A 20,885-nucleotide genomic window follows, 5' to 3' on the forward strand; every position below is an offset into this window, starting at 1 on the left:
CCCCTCCTGCCGGGTTGTGCCTTGCTCCCCCAATCACAGGGCTGGGTTTAGCTCCCCCGCCCCCGTTACCCAGGGTCCCGACTGGCTGCTGAGGGCCGCACCCGGCACTTCCAGAGTCTAGGGGGTGCTTGATGACCTCTGGCCCGTAACGACCATTCCCGTCGCTCTGCTCGTCCGTTCCCAGTTCAGGGTGTTTGAATCTCCTGGGCTTGCTGGCTCCCGCGGAGATGGTGCATCCCGCTGGGCCAGCCCCAGCTCCTCGTGCCCGGGTGTTTGCCTGTTCCTGGGCTGTGCAATCAGGGCCGTGCAGTGACAGCCCACAGCCCTGCCTGTGCAGTGGGGGGGGGGGGGGCTCGTGGCATTCGCAAAAGGCCCCTTAGTGCCTGCTCACCGCACCTACACCTGGCGCGCCCCTGTGCCAGGCCTCCCGGCTGCACCCTTCCATGCCCAGCGCGATGGACAAGCCCAGGCCGCAGCACTTGGGGGCCCGGTGCCGCTGCTGGCCAGGCCCCGAGCCCATCAGGCCAGTGGGGGCAGGGGCTCCCTGGGCTGCAGGCCGGGCTGAATGTCTGGGGGTGGCACACAGAGGCTGGGCTGGCAGGAGGAAGGAGCTTTATTGGCCGTTATCTCCTGGGCTGCAGTTCACACACACAGGGCAAAGAAACTATTTACAGCGCGTCCATATAAATATTTCCAATGTACATTTTATACATGCGCGGCGGAGCCGCCCCAGAAGCGGTGTCCCAAGCCTGCGGGCCCAGCACGTGGTGCGGGCTTGGGCCAGGCCGCCAGAGAACCCGTCTCCCCTCCCCAGGCTCAGCCGGAGGCCAGCCCCCTGGCAGGGCAGCAGGAGCTGGGCACGGAGCCGTGGGGAAGGCCAGGGAGTCTCCAGGGGAACAGACACAGCCAGGAGGGTCCCAGAGCAGGTCAGTCCCTCTCCTCTCCTCTCCTGCTTGCAAGCGAGGGGCCGCGGATGCCCAGGAGAGCGATTCCTTTGCAGTTGCAGGCAGAGGAAGCAGCAAGGCCAAAGCACGGAGCTGGGATCCGTCCTACAGTGATGCCAGCCAGCATGCCCGCAGCCCCGAGCCTGGCACCCGTGGGGGGGCAGGAGGGTGAACGGGAACTGCCTCCATGTACGGACAGGGTGGGGGCGGGGGCACATAGGGACTGTCCGTACCGGGGCGTGGGGGGGCAGTGGGGGCAGACAGGAACTCTCTCTCTGTACCGGGTGAGGAGCACAGGGGTGCACAGGAAATGTCTCTCTGTACCGGGGGGGGGGGGGGCCACAGGGACTGTCTCTATGTACGGGGGAGGCACACAGGGACTGTCTCTCTGTACCGGGGGGGGGCACACAGGAAATGTCTGTGTGTGGGGGGGGGGATGGGACAGATGGACACACACACAGGAAATGTCTCTCTGTACGGGGGGAGGGCACACAGGGACTGTCTGTACCGGGGGGGGGGGGGGGCACACAGGAAATGTCTCTCTGTACCGGGTGGGGGGGCACACACAGGGACTGTCTCTCTGTACCGGGGGACGACGACAATGTCTCTCTGAACCGGGGGTGGGGGGGGGCACACAGGAAATGTCTCTCTGTACCGGGGGGGACGACAATGTCTCTCTGTACCGGGGGGGGGGGCACACAGGAAATGTCTTTCTGTATCGGGGGGGGGGGCACAGAGGGACTGTATCTGTGTACGGGGCGGCACAGAAGGACTGTCTCTCTGTACCGGGCAGGGGGGTGCATAGGAACTGCCTCCCCACACAGGTGGGGGTGCAAGGCAGGGGAGCCCCTTCTCCTGCGAGGGCAGCTCTGCGCGTGGAGCAATTCACCTGGGGTGTCGTCGGCCACAGGGTGCACCGTGCCAGGCCCAGTACTCTGTGAGATCCCCGGCAAGGCAGGGAGAGCGGGTCCCCGCACCAGCAGCAGTGTCTGGTGGGGCCGGGAGCCCCCCACGGTCTCGCGGCTCCGAGTGGGAGGCCGGCCCAGCAGGGTGGCTAGAGGACACTGGGGCTGGAGCCCAGCTCGGCCGGCGACGCCGAGCAGGAGTTGTTGGTGTTGCGACGGGGCAGGCTGGGGGTCAGCGTGCTGACGGAGCTGTCGCTCGGGCATCCATGCTGCAGGAGGATGTCGACGCACTCCTGGCTTCCAGCTCGCCGGGCGTAGGCCAGGGGCGTTAGGCCACGGGCGTCCCGGCTCTTCACGTCCACCCCATACTGCGCAGGGAGAGAACACACCAGGGGCAGCCGGTCAGTGCCAGGCAGCACCGGGCGGCTGCTGGCGGGACAGCCACGCAACGCGAGTGGGGTGTGACGTTATTGACATAAACTGGGACCATATAGATCATTGTTGCAACCAAGGTCCTGTAGTGGCACCCAAATCTTGTATAAAGGGGGTCAAATGGGGTGTCTAGGACAAGGTTATGGTTTACTGGTTATGATTATGCTGTCTATATGTGTGTATCAGTTTTGTAGTCGAAGTTATGAATATTGGCTCTATACTGTCTGTATGGCAAACTTATGCTATGCTTCTGGGTGACATCCCAGACAAGCTGAGATTAGCTCTGCCTAGCCTGCTTGATGGCCCATTAAGGACCATCAGCTATACAATGGACCCATTGAGAGAAGGCAGATACGCCTTGTACCTCAGCAAAGTATGCAGGGACTGGCCCATGTGACTCCAGACTCCATTTTGCTGTAATTTTCCACAGTAAGAACAAAGAGGTGTTCTTACACCTGGAAAAGACTATATAAGGCTGATGCCTGATCTCCATCTGGTCTTCAATCCTGCTTCTTACCTCTGGAGGAACTTTGCTACAAACTGAAGCTCTGAACAAAGGACTGAGGACCCATCCCAGCTGGGGATGTATTCCAGAGACTTGATTTGAACCTGCAGTTTATTCCATCGCTGCTGCAAGCCTGAACCAAGAACTTTGCCATTACTGTATGTAATTGATTCCATTTAACCAATTCTAACTCTCATCTCTATCTTTTTCCTTTTATGAATAAACCTTTAGATTTTAGATTCTAAAGGATTGGCAGTAGCGTGATTTGTGGGTAAGATCTGACTTGTATATTGACCTGGGTCTGGGGCTTGGTCCTTTGGGATCAGGAGAACCTTTTTCTTTTACTGGGGTATTGGTTTTTATAACCATTTGTCCCCATAACGTGTGGCACTGGTGGGAATACTGAGAAACTGGAGTGTCTAAGGAGATTGCTTGTGAGACTTGCGGTTAGCCAGTGGGGTGAGACCGAAGTCTTAGTCTGGCTGGTTTGGTTTGCCTTAGAGGTGGAAAAACCCCAGCCTTGGGCTGTAACTGCCCTGTTTGAGCAATTTGTCCTGAGTTGGCACTCTCAGTTGGGTTCCGCCAGAACCGCATTGTCACATGGGGGCAGGTCAGGAAGGGGACCCCCACGTGGGGTTTCAGGAAATCGTGGGAGTTGTGGGACTTAGAAAGGGCCTGGTGCGGGAGATCAACAATGGGAGGGGGCAGAAAGGCGGTGCTGGGGGATCAGCGAGGGGCTGGGGGTCAGGAGCTGGGAAAGGGGGTTCAGCGAGGGGTGGGGGTCAGGATCCAGGAACCGGGATTAGGGAGGGGTGTGGGGACAGAAGCTGGGAACTGGGGTCAGCAGGGGGCTGGGTGTGAGGAGCTGGGGGACCAGAGCTCAGCGAGGGGCAGGGGACCGGAGCTGGGGGACCGGACTCAGCGAGGGGCGGGGAGACCGGAGCTGGGAACTGGGGTCAGCGAGGGGCAGGGTGGACCAGAGCCGGGGCACCGGGGCTCAGCGAGGGGTGGGGGGGACCGGAGCTGGGAACTAGGGTCAGCGAGGGGACCGGAGCCGGGAACCGGGGTCAGCGAGGGGCGAGGGGACCGGAGCCAGGAACCGGGCTCAGTGAGGGGACCAGAGCCGGGAACCGGACTCAGTGAGGGGCTGGGGGACCGGGGTCAGCGAGGGGCGGAGGGGATCGGAGCCGGGAACCGGGGTTAGCGAGGGGTTTCTCCTCACCCATATGAGCAGCTGCGTGAAGACAACATTGGCCATGGCGCTGGAGAGGTGCAGTGCCGTGCGCCCATCCCCGTCCCCGTACGTCTCGTTCACCTCCTCCTTGGTGCCGTGGGCCAGCAGCGTCACCACCAGGCGCACGTCGTCCTCCACCACGGCCCGCAGCAGCTGCTGCCCCAGGGGCACGTCCGAGTGCGGCAGTGCAGCCAGGAACAGCTTCTGCTCATACTTGGCCCGGATCCAACGCTCCTTCTCCTCCCTGCAGGGAGGGACCCCTCACCGGGGCACCAGTGTCACGGGGAACCACATGGCAGGGGCGGCTTGTGCCCCGCCCACCCCGGCACTTGTGCCCCCTACACTGTGCAGCACCCCTCGTACCCCAAGTGCAGACCTCTGTCCCTCATGCCCTACATGCCCCCACGCTTGTGTACCATGTGCAACCCCCAGCTCTTGTGCCCCTCACATACACTCCCCAGAATTTGTGCTCCACATGCACCTCCCTGGCTCTTGGCCCCATGTGCACCCCCACCTTGGCACTTGTGCCCTGGGCACCCTTGCCCCAGCTCTCGTGCCCCACGCGCCCCCCAGCTCTCATGCCCTGTGCACCCGTCCCCAGCTCTCGTGCCCCACGCGCCCCCCAGCTCTCATGCCCTGTGCACCCGTCCCCAGCTCTCGTGCCCCACGCGCCCCCCAGCTCTCGTGCCCCGTGCACCCCTCTCCCCAGCTCTCGTGCCCGTGCCCCTCCCCGCTCGGAACTCCCGCCTCGTGTGTGCACATGCATCCTGCTGTTCTCATGCCCCTCCTGCTGGCGCGGGCCCCGGAGCGTCTCCATCGCGCTGGGCCGCGGCCCGCGGCAGGGAAAGGTTAGCTGCTGCGTGGAGCTGCCCAGTGCCACAGGGGGCGGCGTTATCGCGGTTGCCGTCGCGCCTGGTGCAGACAAAGGCAGAGCCGCCGGCCGGGCCCGCCTGGGGCCGTCGGGCCCGGCAGATCGATGCGAGCCGAGTGCCCTGCTATCTGCTCTCATTCTATCCATCTGCATCTGGCAGGCGGCGATCAATACCCCGCGCGGAGCATGCTCACTGCCGCTGCCCCCTGACCCGCGCCGAGCCGCTGATAAGGCGCAGAATGGGCTCTTGTCTGGGTGGCGGATGAGTGACAGGAGAGACGCTCCGATAGGGACAGACAAGGCCTGAAAGGGACGCACCCCTGAGACCCACAGGCAGGCGCCGGCAAGCTGTCGCCGTTAACCCCTTCCACTCCGCAGCCAGCCGGCACTGGGGCAGCTACAGCACCTGCCAGCCGGACTCACCCGCCCCCGGGGGCCAACAGGGCTTCCCAGCTGCAGATCCCCGGGGCTGCCTCCCAGTGCCCCCATCTGCCCACGGGCCACCCCTGACCCCGGGCTCCCCACTGCAGCGCCTCACCTGCTGTTCTCGGGGCCCGGCTTCTGATAGCCCTCCACCGCCCCTTCCCAGACAGCGTTGGCCAGCGCGTTGCCGATGGCCGTCATGACCATGATGAGCTCGCCAGGCCAGTCGTCCAGGTCCAGGGAGCGCACCCGGGACAGGTGGGTGCCCAGGTTACGGTGGATCCCAGAGCACTCGATGCACATGAGGGAGCCCAGGTTCAGACTCGCCCAGTCAGGGTCTGGAGAGTGGAAGGCGAGCGTGCGGGGTGTTAGCCGAGGCCCCAGGAACCCACAAGCCCGTCCACCAGCCCTGCCAGGACCCACAAGCCCGTCCTCCACCCCCAGGGGCACTAGCCTAGCCAGGACCCACATGTCCCCCCCAAACCTGCAGAGTCACCAGCCCCACAGGGATCCAGGGACCCACATTTTTTGCCTCCCTTGGGCAGTAAGATCCCATGGGGAAGTGAGGCCCCTGGGGCACTGTGGGAGGCCCTGTGGGGCGCAAACCCCCCTTCCCTGGGCAGGGTGGGAGGGCCCCATCCTCAGGCAGCGTCACTCACTGGGCGCGTCGCAGTCCACGCAGAAGCTGTTCCCACGTGCAGTGCGGACCGTCTGCAGGGCCAGTGCGTCGCTCTGGCTACCTAGCCGAGCCTGGAACAGGAAGGGCAAACCCCCGAGTCATTAGGGGCTGGCTATCCCCCCGGGCCTGTCTCCACTCCCATTGTCCTCAAGACCAGCCGCCGGGCAGCTGCCAGGGCCGCGCTCCGATGGGCAGACAGCACTGGGGGCTGGGGGGCTGTCCCGGCCAAAGCAGGGCACGGGGGACAGGAGAGTGCCTGGGTGAGTGTTGCCAGCCCAGGCAGGGTTGGAGGTGCAGGGGGGCAGGCACCGGCCTGGTGGTGTGGAGGGTACACAGGAAGTGGCCTAGGCAGGACCGCAATGGGGCACACGCTTACCAGGGTGGGGATGCAGTGGGGCTGGCATTGAGCCAGGTGGGGCAGGAGCCAACCCAGGCAGGGTGAGGCTGGGGTGCATGGGGGCAGCCTGGGTGGGGTGGGCCTGGCCTGCGCAGGGGTGAGTGGAGCAGGCGCTGATGGGGGGGCCTAGGCGAGGAGGGACCGTGGTGGGCAGGGGTCAGCCCACGCAGGGCAGGGTGGGGCACAGTGGGACGACTGTCAGCCTAGGCAGGGAGGGGGTCCCTCACCTTGTTCTTGCTGCTCTCACAGCCCTGGAGGCTGGCCAAGATCTGGCTCTCGATGGCCTGAACCCACAGCTCCCGCTCCTCGGACGTCGAGGCCTCAAAAAGCCAGGTCTGGCCCGTCAGTGACACGATGATGAACTCGAACGACTCGTCTTGTTCTGGAACAGAAGGGAGGGGTCACTGCGCCGGCCCGGGGGGGTGATGGGGTCACTGCACCGGCTGGGGGAGAATGATACTGCACCAGCCCGGGGCTGTGTGTGTGATGGGGTCACTGTGCCGGCCCATGTTCTCTTAGGAGATCGGCATCCAGATCTGACCGCCACGGCGACTCAGCAACTGGGGCACCTGGTTGGTCTGACCCAGTATGGCCGTTCTTATGTACTCAGGGATGGTGAGTGTGTGGAGGGCGGGAGGGGGCCCTGCTGAAGGTCTCCCTGGTATGTGGGGGGGGAGGGGGGGAGGCTCTGCTCAGGGTCTCCCTGGTGGGTGTGTGGAGGGGTGGGGCGGCCCTGCTGAGGGACTCCTTGGTGCTGGGGTGAGGGTTTCTCCGCAGGGCCCCCCCGGGGTGGGTGTTTCTCCACTCACCCCCTGAGTTCACACGGGGTACGTGTCCCATCTCTGCACCCGGACGCCAGCGTTCGCCGGTTATTGCCCAACTTGAGCAGTTAGTGCAGCAAACGACTGAACGACGCAGGGCCCGAATGGAATGACTAATAAACGTTATGTCACAGCACACGCTTCAGCTCATAGCAAAATGATTTGTAATTACCTAATTAGCGTTATGCAAATAACACCCTCATCTCCATAATGTGCCTTCCCAGTTCTCTATTAAAAGCAGGGAGCCAACTGCGCAGCTCCAGAGCCAGCGGGCAGGTTGAGGGGCTGGGCCTGGAGCGGGCCAGGGCTCTGCTAGCCCCAGGTCTGGAAGTGATGGGGCCCCCTGGCCTTCGCTCTGCTTTGTCCTCGGCCCCCACCCCATGAGCTGCAGCCAGAGCTGACTCCCCCAAAGGGCAAATGGGACACTTCAGCTGTGCAGAACACCCCCAGAGAAAGAGGGGGGCCGGCCGCCACTCCCGCTCAACTTCTGCATTGCTGGTGAGGCTCACAACCCCTCCTCGCAGCCTGGGAGAGAGGGTTCCAGCCAGGGCACCAGCAGCAACGGCAGGTCCCCACCACCGCAGTCCTACACACATCCAAGGCAGAGAACCGCAAAGCAACAACCAGCTCCAGCCTGCGACGGTCTCCCAAGAGCCCTCAGCCACAGCCCGGGGGAAGGCCGCCATGGCGGGGGCTGGGGAGCACGGCTCTCTCCATCCATGGGGCTCCCACTCAGCTCAGAAACTCTGCTGTGATGCCTCTCAGACCAATCAGCAGTGCCGAGCCACCGCAGTGCAGCAGGAGGGTAAATGTGGGAGGGTGACGGGCACTCCCCCCCGGGCCGGCGGGAGGGTAAACCCAGGGCTCTGCACCTCCCCAGGGGCAGGACAATGGCACAGGACAACGGCTGGTCTTGGCGAGGGCGGGGAGGCTGCTTCTGGGTACTGACAGGCCACCATCCCAGCTGCTCCCGCCCGGGGGCCTACTGGGAGTTACGGGCCGGGAGGGTGGAGGAGCTCGTCCATCTGGTAGCTGCACCATTGCAAAAGCCGCAGCGGAGCTGAGGCCTGACAAGCCATATGGGGCCGGCTCCATATCGATCTCCTAAGGCAGGTAGGATGTGACTTTACTGGTAGAGTTAGACCAGGCCAAGGCCAAGTGTGGCCGCAGTGAAACTGAGATACAGGGATCTCAGACCTGGACAGCTTACCACTGTCCCTCACACAGCTGAGCCCTTCGTACTGGGGTAGCTACAGCCACACAGGGGCCTCACACCCGGACAGCTTACCCCCGTCCCGCACACCGCCGAGCCCTTCGTACTGGGGTAGCTACATCCACACATGGGCCTCACACCCGGACAGCTTACTCCCGTCCCTCACACCGCCAGGCCCTTCGTACTGGGGTAGCTACATCCACACAGGGGCCTCACACCCGGACAGCTTACCCCCGTCCCTCACACCGCCAGGCCCTTCATACTGGGATAGCTACAGCCACACAGGGGCCTCACACCCGGACAGCTTACCCCCGTCCCTCACACCGCTGGGCCCTTCATACTGGGATAGCTACAGCCACACAGGGGCCTCACACCCGGACAGCTTATCCCCGTCCCTCACACCGCCGGGCCCTTCATACTGGGATAGCTACAGCCACACAGGGGCCTCACACCCGGACAGCTTACCCCCGTCCCTCACACCGCCGAGCCCCCTGCTCTGAGCTCTTTGCACTGGGGTAGCTACACCCTCACAGGGGTGTCACACCCAGACAGCTTACCCCGTCCCGCACATGGCTGAGTCTCCCTGCTCCTAGCCCGTTGCACTGGGGTAGCTACACCCACAGCCGAGGTGTAAGTCAGAGGGCTAGCACTCGTGTGTGTAAGCAAGGCCTAGGAGCCGCCTGTCCTAGCCCAGGGCTCCTTGGGAGGAACCCTCTCCTGCCTCGCATGCTGTCCCCCCGGGGGCGCTATTGCTACCCCTCCGAGCATGGCCATGGGCATTTCCCTCCAGATCTGGGTTCCTGCCTGACCCATCCCAGCATCCTGCCCGGGCAGGGGCCTGCTTTGCTCTATCGGCACAGCCCACTTTTGTGAGAGACTCGAATCCAAGAGGAACAGAATTTAGGTGTTCGGCTCCGGGCCAGTCCTCAGGCTCCGGCGGCTTGGAACACCCCCACCCCGCTCAGCTGAGAACAGTTACTGGAGAGGACTGAACTGCCCGGTTTGGTGCCAGCTCACTGCCAGGGCCCCATGCTCCAAGTCTGCCCCCTCCCAGGGGAATGCCCGTGTGCTGACCCCATGGGGACAGCTTGGCTCCTGACCCATAGCCCCCCTGTTCTCCTCACCCTGGGCTCCGCACTGCCAGTGCCCACATACCTGACCCACAGCCCCCCTGCAATCCCCATCCTGGGCTCCGCACTGCCAGTGCCCCCATGCCTGACCCACAGCCCCCCTGTTCTCCCCACCCTGGGCTCCGCACTGCCAGTGCCCACATGCCTGACCCACAGCCCCCCTGCAATCCCCACCCTGGGGTCTGCGCTGCTGGCTATCCCCAATCCCGACCCACAGCCCCCCTGCAATCCCCACCCTGGGCTCCGCGCTGCTGGTGCCCCCATGCCTGACCCACAGCCCCCCTGTCCTCCCCACCCTGGGGTCTGCGCTGCCGGCGATCCCCAATCCTGACCCACAGCCCCCCTGCAATCCCCACCTTGGGCTCCGCGCTGCCGGTGCCTCCATGCCTAACCCACAGCCCCCCTGTCCTCCCCACCCTGGGTCTGCGCTGCCGGCGATCCCCAATCCCGACCCACAGCCCCCCTGTTCTCCCCACCCTGGGTGCCATGCTGCTGGTACCCCCATGCCTGACCCACAGCCCCCCTGTTCTTCCTGACCTGGGCTCCCACCCCAGCTCTACTGGTGCCCCTCAATCCTGAACCACCACATCCCATCTGGATCAGGAGTGGGGCAGTGAGCTCCGGAAAGGGGGCTCTACCAGCTGGCTGGGGGTGGGGCAGCGAGCCCGGGGAGGGGGCTCTCCTAGCTGGCTGGGGGTGGGGCAGGGGGGCTCCCCTAGCTGGCTGGGGGTGGGGCAGCGAGCCCGGGGAGGGGGCTCTCCTAGCTGGCTGGGGGTGGGGCAGTAAGCCCCGGGGAGGGGGCTCTCCTAGCTGGCTGGGGGTGGGGCAGGGGGGCTCCCCTAGCTGGCTGGGGCAGCGGCTGTCCCAGGGACCAGCCCCTCACACTGAGAGCAGGACTAGTGGGAGTGTATTACACCAGCTCCATTAGAATTAGTGGGCAGTGGAAATGAACAAGGCAATTCTCTGCCTCTTGATGAGGTTTTGATGAGGTTTTGAAGACTGAGCACTGTGCAGAGCTGCCGAGCAGAGCGTGGCGGGACCTGCCGTTGTTAATGTGCGTTAACCCCCTGACCCCATCTCCAATGCCGCCCAGCAACAAGTCCTCCAGCTGAGAGTGAAATTAGCAAGGGCACGGGATGGGCGCACACGGCACACGCAATTAACACGCATGTCACCGAGTCGAGCACAGCTCCCTGGGAGTCCCTGTGGTAAGCCCCGCAGCCCCATGGAGCCAGCCCTGGGGAAGGGAAGCACCCACAACACCAAGTAGTCAGCACGGGGGTAGAGGGACCAGCCCCCCCAGCCAGGCAGCGCAGACTTCCCTTCCTTTGGTGGGATAGCCCAGCTCCCAGAGCGTCCTGGGGCTGGGGAGAGGAGGCAGCAGGAGGATGGATCGAGCTCATCTTGCAGCAACAGGAGGTCTTGGGGCTCCCGGCCCTCCAAGGGGGCACAGGAAGGAAGGGCCAGCTCTGGGCTGGGGGTGACAGAAGGAGCGGGATTGGGCTGGTTCCCAATGGGGAGCTGCCTGGGCCTGACTGACTGCACTGACCCCAGGGCCTTGCCCTCCGCGGTGCAAGAGCACAACCCCGGAGAGCTCTCCCTCCGCCCGGGCATGCCCGCAAGCACAGAGTACAGCTGGGGGCTCCCTGGCACTGGCCAGGGCGAGCTACACTGAAGCAGCTGTGGGCATGAGAACAGTGCCCCCTCCCCCGGAGCAGAGGGCACTGCGCTGGGGCCAGTGCGCACAGGCGCAAGGAGTGCTAAGCACCCTCTCTTCTGGACTGCGGGGGCAGCACCCCGCAGCATGCAGGACACAACCACCTCTCGGCAGGCAGGGGGGCAACCCGCAGAGCAAGCTGGCACTCCCCACAGCACATTGGGCATAGAGCCCTGGGGGTGTGGGGTGGCATCCCCCACAGCACGCTGGGCATAGGGCCCTGGGGATGTGGGGTGGCATCCCCCACAGCACGCTGGGCATAGAGCCCTGGGGGTGTGGGGTGGCATCCCCCACAGCACGCTGGGCATAGGGCCTCAGGGGCACGGGGTGACATCCCCCACAGCACGCTGGGCATAGGGCCCTGGGGGTGTGGGGTGGCATCCCCCACAGCACGCTGGGCATAGAGCCCTGGGGGTGTGGGGTGGCATCCCCCACAGCATGCTGGGCATAGGGCCCTGGGGGTGTGGGGTGGCATCCCCCACAGCACGCTGGGCATAGGGCCTCAGGGGCACGGGGTGACATCCCCCACAGCACGCTGGGCATAGAGCCCTGGGGGCACAGGGTGGCATCCCCCACAGCACACTGGGCATAGAGCCCTGGGGGCACAGGGTGGCATCCCCCACAGCACGCTGGGCATAGAGCCCTGGGGGCACAGGGTGGCATCCCCCACAGCACGCTGGGCATAGGGCCCTGGGGGTGTGGGGTGGCATCCCCCAAAGCACGCTGGGCATAGAGCCCTGGGGGCACGGGGTGGCATCCCCCACAGCACGCTGGGCATAGAGCCCTGGGGGCACGGGGTGGCATCCCCCACAGCACGCTGGGCATAGGGCCCTGGGGGTGTGGGGTGGCATCCCCCACAGCACGCTGGGCATAGAGCCCTGGGGGTGTGGGGTGGCATCCCCCACAGCACGCTGGGCATAGGGCCCTGGGGGTGTGGGGTGGCATCCCCCAAAGCACGCTGGGCATAGAGCCCTGGGGGCACGGGGTGGCATCCCCCACAGCATGCTGGGCATAGCGCCCTGGGGGTGTGGGGTGGCATCCCCCACAGCACGCTGGGCATAGAGCCCTGGGGGCACGGGGTGGCATCCCCCACAGCACACTGGGCATAGAGCCCTGGGGGCACGGGGTGGCATCCCCCACAGCACGCTGGGCATAGAGCCCTGGGGGCACGGGGTGGCATCCCCCAAAGCACGCTGGGCATAGGGCCCTGGGGGCACGGGGTGGCATCCCCCACAGCACGCTGGGCATAGGGCCTCAGGGGCACGGGGTGGCATCCCCCACAGCACGCTGGACATAGGGCCTCAGGGGCACGGGGTGGCATCCCCCACAGCACGCTGGCCATAGGGCCCTGGGGGCACGGGGTGGCATCCCCCACAGCACGCTGGCCATAGGGCCCTGGGGGCACGGGGTGGCATCCCCCACAGCACGCTGGCCATAGGGCCCTGGGGGTGTGGGGTGGCATCCCCCACAGCACGCTGGCCATAGGGCCCTGGGGGTGTGGGGTGGCATCCCCCACAGCACGCTGGGCATAGGGCCCTGGGGGCACGGGGTGGCATCCCCTAAAGCACGCTGGGCATAGGGCCTCAGGGGCACGGGGTGGCATCCCCCAAAGCACGCTGGGCATAGGGCCCTGGGGCACGGGGTGGCATCCCCCACAGCACGCTGGGCATAGGGCCCTGGGGGTGTGGGGTGGCATCCCCCAAAGCACGCTGGGCATAGGGCCCTGGGGCACGGGGTGGCATCCCCCACAGCACACCCAGAATCAAGTGCTGCGTCTTGGAGCAGAATCCACTTCCGAGATGCCGCTGCCCTCGCCCACTGGGCCAACACCCCCAGTGCCTCACTCCTCCCCTCCTCCTTCAGGACCCTCCCCGAATTCACCCGTCCCTCCCTCCGCCTTGCCCTGGGGGAAGGGGCCAGGGCCAATGGTGCAGAGGGAAGGAGAGGAAGTGCCGGGTCCTGGCTGGCAGCAGGGGAAGCGGCCCCTGCTCAGACAGTATCACTCCTGCCTAGCCGAGGCCGAGCTGCAGCCCGCCCCTCGCCCCAGGCCCGGCAGCAGGGGCAGACGGCAGGCCCGTGGCTGGGGCTGGAAGGAGCCGCGGGGTGCCTGTTTGCAAGCTGCCACTGTATCATTGTATCGTGATGAGGTGTTTGGGATATCAACAAATTAGCAGGCGTCGGGGAAGAGAAGGATGCAGGCGCCATTCGTAAATGTCAGCTCGCTGCCTCCTCATTTTGCAGCTCATTAAACCCAATATTCTAACCTGTATTAGTACAACGGGAACAGGCCCCTCCGCCCGCCGAGACAAGCCTCTGGGAGAACCACAGCAGCAGGCATGGACGCGGAGATTCCCCTGCGCTTCCCGCCGCCCCGGGCCCAGCAGGGCCAACAGCGCCCTCCCCTGCCAGCTAGCATGTCCCCACCAGCCAGCCCCCAAGGACCCCGTCAGCTCCGGCCTCGGGAGGGACCCGACGAGGGTGGGTGTGCAGAGGGGTCAGACCGAGGGGCACCCAGTGGGGGGAGGGGGGGCGTGGGGTGTGCACAGGGATGGTGGGGTCAGACCGAAGGGCACCCAGTGGGGGGGGGGGGGGCGGGGGGTGTGCACAGGGATGGTGGGGTCAGACCGAGGGCACCCAGTGGGGGGCCCTGGGGTGTGCATAGGGATGGTGGGGTCAGACCGAGGTGCACCCAGTGGGGGGGCGGGGGCCGTGGGGTGTGCATAGGGATGGTGGGGTCAGACCGAGGGGCACACAGTGGGGGGCCCTGGGGTGTGCATAGGGATGGTGGGGTCAGACCGAGGGGCACCCAGTGGGGGGGTGTATGCACAGGGATGGTGGGGTCAGACCGAGGGGCACCCAGTGGGGCGGGGGCCGTGGGGTGTGCACAGGGACGGTGGGGTCAGACCAAGGGGCACCCAGTGGGGCGGGGTGTGTGTACAGGAATGGTGGGGTCAGACCGAGGGGCACCCAGTGGGGCGGGGTGTGTGTACAGGAATGGTGGGGTCAGACCGAGGGGCACCCAGTGGGGCGGGGGCCGTGGGGTGTGCACAGGGATGGTGGGGTCAGACCGAGGGTCACACAGTGATGGGACGGGGGACATGCACAGGGATGAGGGGGTCATACGGAGAAGCAGACAGTGGGGGGTCAGGTGGGGGGGACATACAGTGCAGAGGTGCATGCAGGGGTGGGGGGAGTTGTTCTGGGGGCACACATAGTAGTACGGGGGTTTGGCACGTATGGAGCAGGGGGGGTTGTACCAAGGGGCACACAGCAGTGGCGGGTGGGGCACATACTGAGCAGGGGGTTGTACCAAGGGGTGCATAGGGGTGGGGTACATACAGAGCAGGAAGGGTTGTACCAAGGGGCACACGGGGTGGGGTACATACAGAGCAAAGGGGGATTGTACCAAGGGGCGCACAGGGGTGGGGGGCTGGGGCATGTATGGAGCAAGGAGGGTTGTACCAAAAAGCACACAGGGGTCGGACACGTACAGAGCGGGGGGGGGGGGGGGTTGTACCAAGGAGCACACAGTGGTGGGGGGCTGGGGCACATATGGAGCAAGGGGAGTTGTACCAAGGGGTGCACAGGGGTGGGGTACATACAGAGCAGGGGGGTTGTACCAAGGGGTGCACAGGGTTGGGGGGTGGGGTACATACAAAGCGGGGGGGTAGTACCAAGGGGTGCACAGGGGTGGGGTACATACAGAGCGGGGGGGTTGTACCAAGGGGCGCACAGGGGTGAGGCACGTACAGAACGGGGTGGATTTACTAAGTGGGGCGCTGGGGCACGCATGGAGCAAGGGGGGTTGTACCAAGGGGCGCACAGGGGTGAGGGGTGGGGTACATACAGAGCAAGGGGGGGTTGTACCAAGGGGTGCACAGGGGTGGGGGGTGGGGCCCATATGGAGCAAGGGGAGTTGTACCAAGGGGCGTACAGGGGTGGGGTACATACAGAGTGGGGGGTTGTACCAAGGGGTGCACAGGGGTGGGGGGTGGGGTACATACAGAGCGGGGGGGTTATACCAAGGGGCACACAGGAGTGGGGGTGGGGTACATACAGAGCTGGGGGGTTGTACCAAGGGGCGCACAGGGGTGGGGCACGTACAGAACGGGGTGGGTTACTAAGTGGGGCACTGGGGCACGTATGGAGTAAGGGGGGTTGTACCAAGGGGCGCACAGGGGTGAGGGGTGGGGTACATACAGAGCAAGGGGGGGTTGTACCAAGGGGCGCACAGGGGTGGGGGGCTGGGGCACGTATGGAGCAAGGGGGGTTGTACCAAGGGGCGCACAGGGGTGGGGTACATACAGAACAAGGGGGGTTGTACCAAGGGGCACACAGGGGTGAGGGGTGGGGTACATACAGAGCAAGGGGGGGTTGTACCAAGGGGCGCACAGGGGTGGGGGGCTGGGGCACGTATGGAGCAAGGGGGGGTTGTACCAAGGGGTGCACAGGTGTGGGGTACATACGGAGCAGGGGGAGGGATAGCTCAGTGGTTTGAGCATTGGGCTGCTAAACCCAGGGATGTGAGTTCAGTCCTTGAGGGGGCCACTTAGGGATCTGGGGCAAAATCAGTACTTGGTCCTGCTAGTGAAGGCAGGGGGCTGGACTCGATGACCTTTCAGGGTCCCTTTCAGCTCTATGAGATAGGTCTATCTCCATATAACAAAGAGGGGGTTGTACCAAGGGCACACAGGGCTGGGGTACATACAGAACACGGGGGGTTGTACCAAGAAGCACACAGGGGCGGGGCACCTACCGAGCATGGGGGCTGTCCCAAGGGCACACAGGAGGGGCAAGGCGTGCATACGAGGTCGAGGGGGCAGGCAGAGGGGGTGGCCAGCAGGGGACTGGGGCCGGCCGCCTGCCATCGGAGGAGGGAGCGCGTGAGGACCCCGTTAGGGCTGAAAGAAGGGGCTCCAGGGAAGGGGAGTGGGCGGGTGACGGTGTCTGCGTGGGGCAGGCATGAGCTGAGCGCTAGCAGCCGTAATCCCCGGCAAACTGGTAAATGCAGCTCAGAGAAGTGTTTCCAGCCAGCGAGATGGGCGCTCCCGACAGCCCCTGACAGTCCGCATTAATCACGCCCGGCGCCCAACACAGCTCTTTACTGGCCATCAATTTCCCCCGGGTTTTCAAACTACAAAACAAAGACAAAAGCGCGTCGTTTTGCCGCCGCTGAGAAGCACATTAAGGGGCTGTCAGCTTCTCGCCATGCACCCTGCATCACTCTTTAAGCACATGAGAAGTTCATTATCCCTGGAGCTCTGGCAGCCATGGGGATGCTGGGCTAGGGAGCGTCGCAAAGGCGCCTGCTGCCAGCACATCCCTCGCCTGCTCGCCAGGGCTCCTCCTGGCTGCCGAGAGCCAAGCCAAAGGGCTGGAGCGGCTGGGGGAGCCTAGGGCGACAGGTTGGGGCTGCTGGGTAGGGCTCTGAGCTGGCAGTTCCTGGCCTGCTTCTTCCCGCGGAGTTCAGTGCTGGCCCCTCGCAGCCCGACACTGCTCTCCCCACTCCGGAGATGCTCTCTCCCTGGCCAGCACAGCAGGTCTGCGGTTTCCCAACGCTCCTGCTGCACTCGCTCGTTTGCTGATGGACCCTAGCAGCCCGATGGCACGCTTGCCATACTTTTGTGATGCTCCCTAGCAGCCTGACACGCCGCTCTCTTTAACATGCGACCATGTAAAAAAGCAACAGCTCGTTTGATTTATGATACTTCAGAACAACTAAGATTCAATTGCTCTGCACGTCCCCAGCTCTGATTACCTCCTAAATGAGATAAACTGATGGCAATTTATCCCAGACCTCCCCAACTTTCCCAGGATGCTAACCTGAGACTGGCATCAGCACACGGGGCCAGCATGCCTGGCAGGGGCCGTGGCTGCAGAGCGTGCACACACTGCCAGGCAGGGAAAGGGGCAGGATGGGGCAGGGGCCCTGACACTAGGACAGCAGTCATGGACGTCTGCCACTGCCCAGCATGGGAGGGTTGTCTCAGTTCTGGCAAGCGGACTCCAGCCGTCTACATGGGAATATTATTTCCCCTGATGTAAGTGACTTGCTGCAGGCAAAGCCACGGGCACACTGAGCGCCCTGCTTTGCCCTGCAGACCCACGGTGGCAGGTGGGCAGACCTGTCGGAAGCCTCGTGCCTGGGCCTGTCTGACAACAAGCAGCACCCGTGCGGGCAGGCACTAGTGTGGTCTGGGCTGCTGCTGATCCAGGCTGCCGCGGAGAACACAGAGCTGGAATGTGCAACCCCCCAGAGCTGGCAAAACACAGCTTTGGGGGGACGCTCCCCCCTCAACCTCTGGCAAACCCTCCCAGCTCCTTAGCATGGGCGAGAGCCAGCCTCAGTCCTCGCTGAGCAAGGCATCTCTGTCCCTGAAGGCCCAGCCCCCCACCCAGGGGCTCTACGCTCCCAGGGTCACTGTTCCAGGAGGGCCTGGCCATTGAGGGGGAGACCCAGCGCTATGGCTAACAGCAGCGATTCCTGGAGGCCATGACCAGGGCTTACGCCGACCTGTGACGATGAGAGAGGGGGAGGGACCTAATGTGGGGGGGGGCAAATTATCCCCCATCAGCTCCTGTGGAGTTCTTCCACCTGTTGCTGCAGCACCAGGTGCTGGCCACTGGCCGAGGCTGGGCACTGGTCTAGATAGTGCTTATGCAATGCCTCGGAGAACATCAAATGCCAAATTACCCCCAGCATGGCCCATCCTGCGTGTGACAGTCCGGCTGCGAGCTCACTGGCTGGGGCCGCCCCACGCAGTGCCGTGTCCAGCACTCAGTAGTGTGGAAGGGGGCCTGACGGGGTGCAGGGAGGAACTTCCCGAGGACGTCTGAGCCTGGGAGGAGGTTCCTGCCTGTCCCAGCCCAGAGGAGGGCTGAGCTGGGCTCCCCCAGAAAGAGCACGTGACTTGGCTGAGGAGGTTTCTGCTGAGTATAGGTGTGACTGAGACATTTCCCAGCCAGGCTACAGAAGCTGCTTCAGACCGAGCAGAGTGGGGCCTACAGCTGTCAGCTACAGGGCTCCTGGTGGCTACGGCTGGACTGCATTGCCCCCCGGGGAGCAAACAGGGCTTCTCCTTAGGGGCAGCCCCAAACAGCACAAACAGCCTGGGGCGGGAAAAGGCTTTGTCCCACACAGAGAACACCGCAGCTCCTCCCTGAGCCCTCATTAATGGGTCTGTCTTCCCCAGCCAAGGGGTGAGATTCCAGGGAGACTAATAGAATTAGCCCAACTTTTCAGTACTTGGCTTCGCATCCTTATTCTCTTTTTAACATAGGAAATTGCATTAGTAAAATAAGTTTTAAAAAAAGCACACTGAGAAAACAAAAATTCCACCACGTGGAACTATACTGACCCCACATGGGTCACCACAGGGTTGGGACCTTTAGATCCACAGCACAGACCTTTGCCACCGCACTAAACTGGGTAACTGGCAGCAGTAGAAAGCTGTTATCCTCTATGGGAACTGATGCTGCAGGAGGATGAGACGCATGCCAGCGAGTTTTGCAACTACTGTTGACAGCAGAGGAATGCTGGGACTCAGAAATCCCGGGTTCAACTCCCGGCTGGGGATGGGAGTGTGGCTAGCGGTTACAGACCATTCTGTCCTGTCTCCCCTAACAAGTTGGATATTCAGAAACACTATTTCCCTAGGAGAGTGGTGAAGCACTGGAATGGGTTCCCTAGGGAGGTGGTGGAATCTCCTTCCTTGGAGGTTTTTAAGGTCAGGCTTGACAAAGCCCTGGCTGGGATGATTTAGTTGGGAATTGGTCCTGCTTTGAGCAGGGGGTTGAACTAGATACCTCCTGAGATCCCTTCCAACCCTGATATTCTATGATTCTATGTCCCTCCCTGGCCAGCCCATCTCCCTATGCTCCTGCTCCCACAGCCTTACCCCGCCCTCAGTGTCCCAGCCCCTTCACTGCACTCCCGCTCCTCCGGGCGTCTGCAGCCCGGGCATCAGCAGGGTGAGGGCTGAGCGCACAGGACAGGAGTCCCCCATACTCAGAGCTGGCGCCTGGCACCACAGTGGCCTCTGGCAGCCGGGAGGGGCAGTGACAAATGAAGTTTGGTACATGACATTTCACTGGCAAATGAACTTTAAAGGGACAGAGAAATGCACATTGAAGGGGAACATCGTAACTACTCGTACACCTGACGGATTCTGAGTTAACTCTCAACCCAGGAACGGGACCTGGCCTCACTGTAGACAGCTCAGTGGAGTGGAGGCTTCTGCTGTGATCAAACAAGCTACCGAGATGTTCGGACGCATAAGGAGAGGGGTTAGGGTTAGATTAGATGGATACAATGACATAAATCAATGGTGCAGCACCATCCGGATCCCGTGTGCAGCACCATCTCAAAAAGGGTTTGCAGAACTACCGGGGGCTCAGAGAAGGGAGAGGAGATTGATTGAGGGCCTGGAAAAACTCCTCTATGAAGAAAGATTGAAATAACTGGGATTGTTACAGTACAGAGGAGATGAGTAAGAGGGGACATGATAAAGGTCTATAAAATAAAAACTGGTCTAGACAAGGGAGATCGAGAACTTCTCTTTGCCCTGTCTCCTAACACAGGAACAAGGGGAGACGCCATGCAATTACGTGGGAAGTTCAAAACTGAGGTGTGATGAAGTGGAACTGTTCTTAATGTTTCCTCTGAATACTGTGTGGGTGCCTCAGTTTCCCCAATGCATTTCTTAAGTCTCCAGTGTGCATAAATGGCCGACAATCTATCTCCTAGCAACAAATGTCCGGGGCCCTTTCTGCTGCAAGGAAATAGCTAAAGGTCAACAAAGAGATCAGGAGACCTCCTGGCCCGGGAAAGAGACAAAGGCCAGAAAGGAGGGGCTGGAGGGGGTTTCAGTTTGGAGCTGGCTGGGGACAGGGAGTGAGGGCAGACGGGGTTGTCTGGCTCGCTGGGCCCCAGAATGGACCCGGCTGAGGGATCCTGTTCTCCGTACCTAAAAGCTCTGTTTTAGATCATGTTCCTGTCATCGAATAAACCTGTTTCACTGGCTGGCTGAGAGTCACGTCTGACTGCAGAGTTGGGGTGCAGAACCCTCTGGCTTCCCCAAGACCCCGCCTGGGCGGACTCGCTGTGGGAAGCGCACGGAGGGGCATATGCTGAATGCTCCCAGGAGAGACCCAGGAGGTGAAGCCGTGTGAGCTTCTTGCCCTGAGGACAGTCTGCTCCATGGGAGAGGAGGCTCCCCAAAGTCCTGACTGGCTTTGTGGGGAGCAGTTCCAGAGCATCGCCGGGGGACTCCATGACATGGGGAAATACTTTTTCACAACAATGCATCCTTAGACAGTGGAACTCCCTGTCCCAGGCAGCTGTTGAGACCAAGACCCTAGCCAGATTCAAAGAGGTGGATGTTTATATGGATATCCAGAATTTCCAGAGTTGTCATAATTAACGCTAACAATTTTGGAAGGGATATTACAGCTCATGCTTCAAGGCTCAGAGATTGCTGTAACTACGAGAGATCAGGCTGAGAGCTCGCGTGGAGGAAAACTTATCCCCATCTGCTACTGTGGGATTCTTATACCTTCCTCGGCAGCACCTGATGCTGCCACTGTCACCAGGTCCTGGGCTAGCTGGACCTCCG

The 20,885-nt window shown here is 62.9% G+C and overlaps 1 protein-coding gene across 3 annotated transcripts in view; it reads right to left on the minus strand.

The window, feature by feature from the left end:
- Positions 1-595: 595 nt before the first annotated feature.
- The window catches only part of AGAP3 (ArfGAP with GTPase domain, ankyrin repeat and PH domain 3), a 222,994-nt gene continuing 202,704 nt past the window's right edge, over positions 596-20,885 (minus strand). For all 3 annotated transcript variants that reach the window (XM_065586493.1, XM_065586492.1, XM_065586491.1), the window contains 5 exons: positions 6,618-6,772; positions 5,974-6,064; positions 5,430-5,652; positions 4,009-4,264; positions 596-2,217 (listed from right to left, as the gene is read on the minus strand). In XM_065586493.1, the coding sequence (XP_065442565.1) occupies positions 1,999-2,217; positions 4,009-4,264; positions 5,430-5,652; positions 5,974-6,064; positions 6,618-6,772 (944 nt within the window). In that variant the 3' untranslated portion in view covers positions 596-1,998. The remainder of the gene's footprint in view (positions 2,218-4,008; positions 4,265-5,429; positions 5,653-5,973; positions 6,065-6,617; positions 6,773-20,885) is intronic.

This window comes from Chrysemys picta, chromosome 2 (assembly GCF_011386835.1).
Source record: "Chrysemys picta bellii isolate R12L10 chromosome 2, ASM1138683v2, whole genome shotgun sequence".
NCBI classification, from domain to species: domain Eukaryota; kingdom Metazoa; phylum Chordata; order Testudines; family Emydidae; genus Chrysemys; species Chrysemys picta.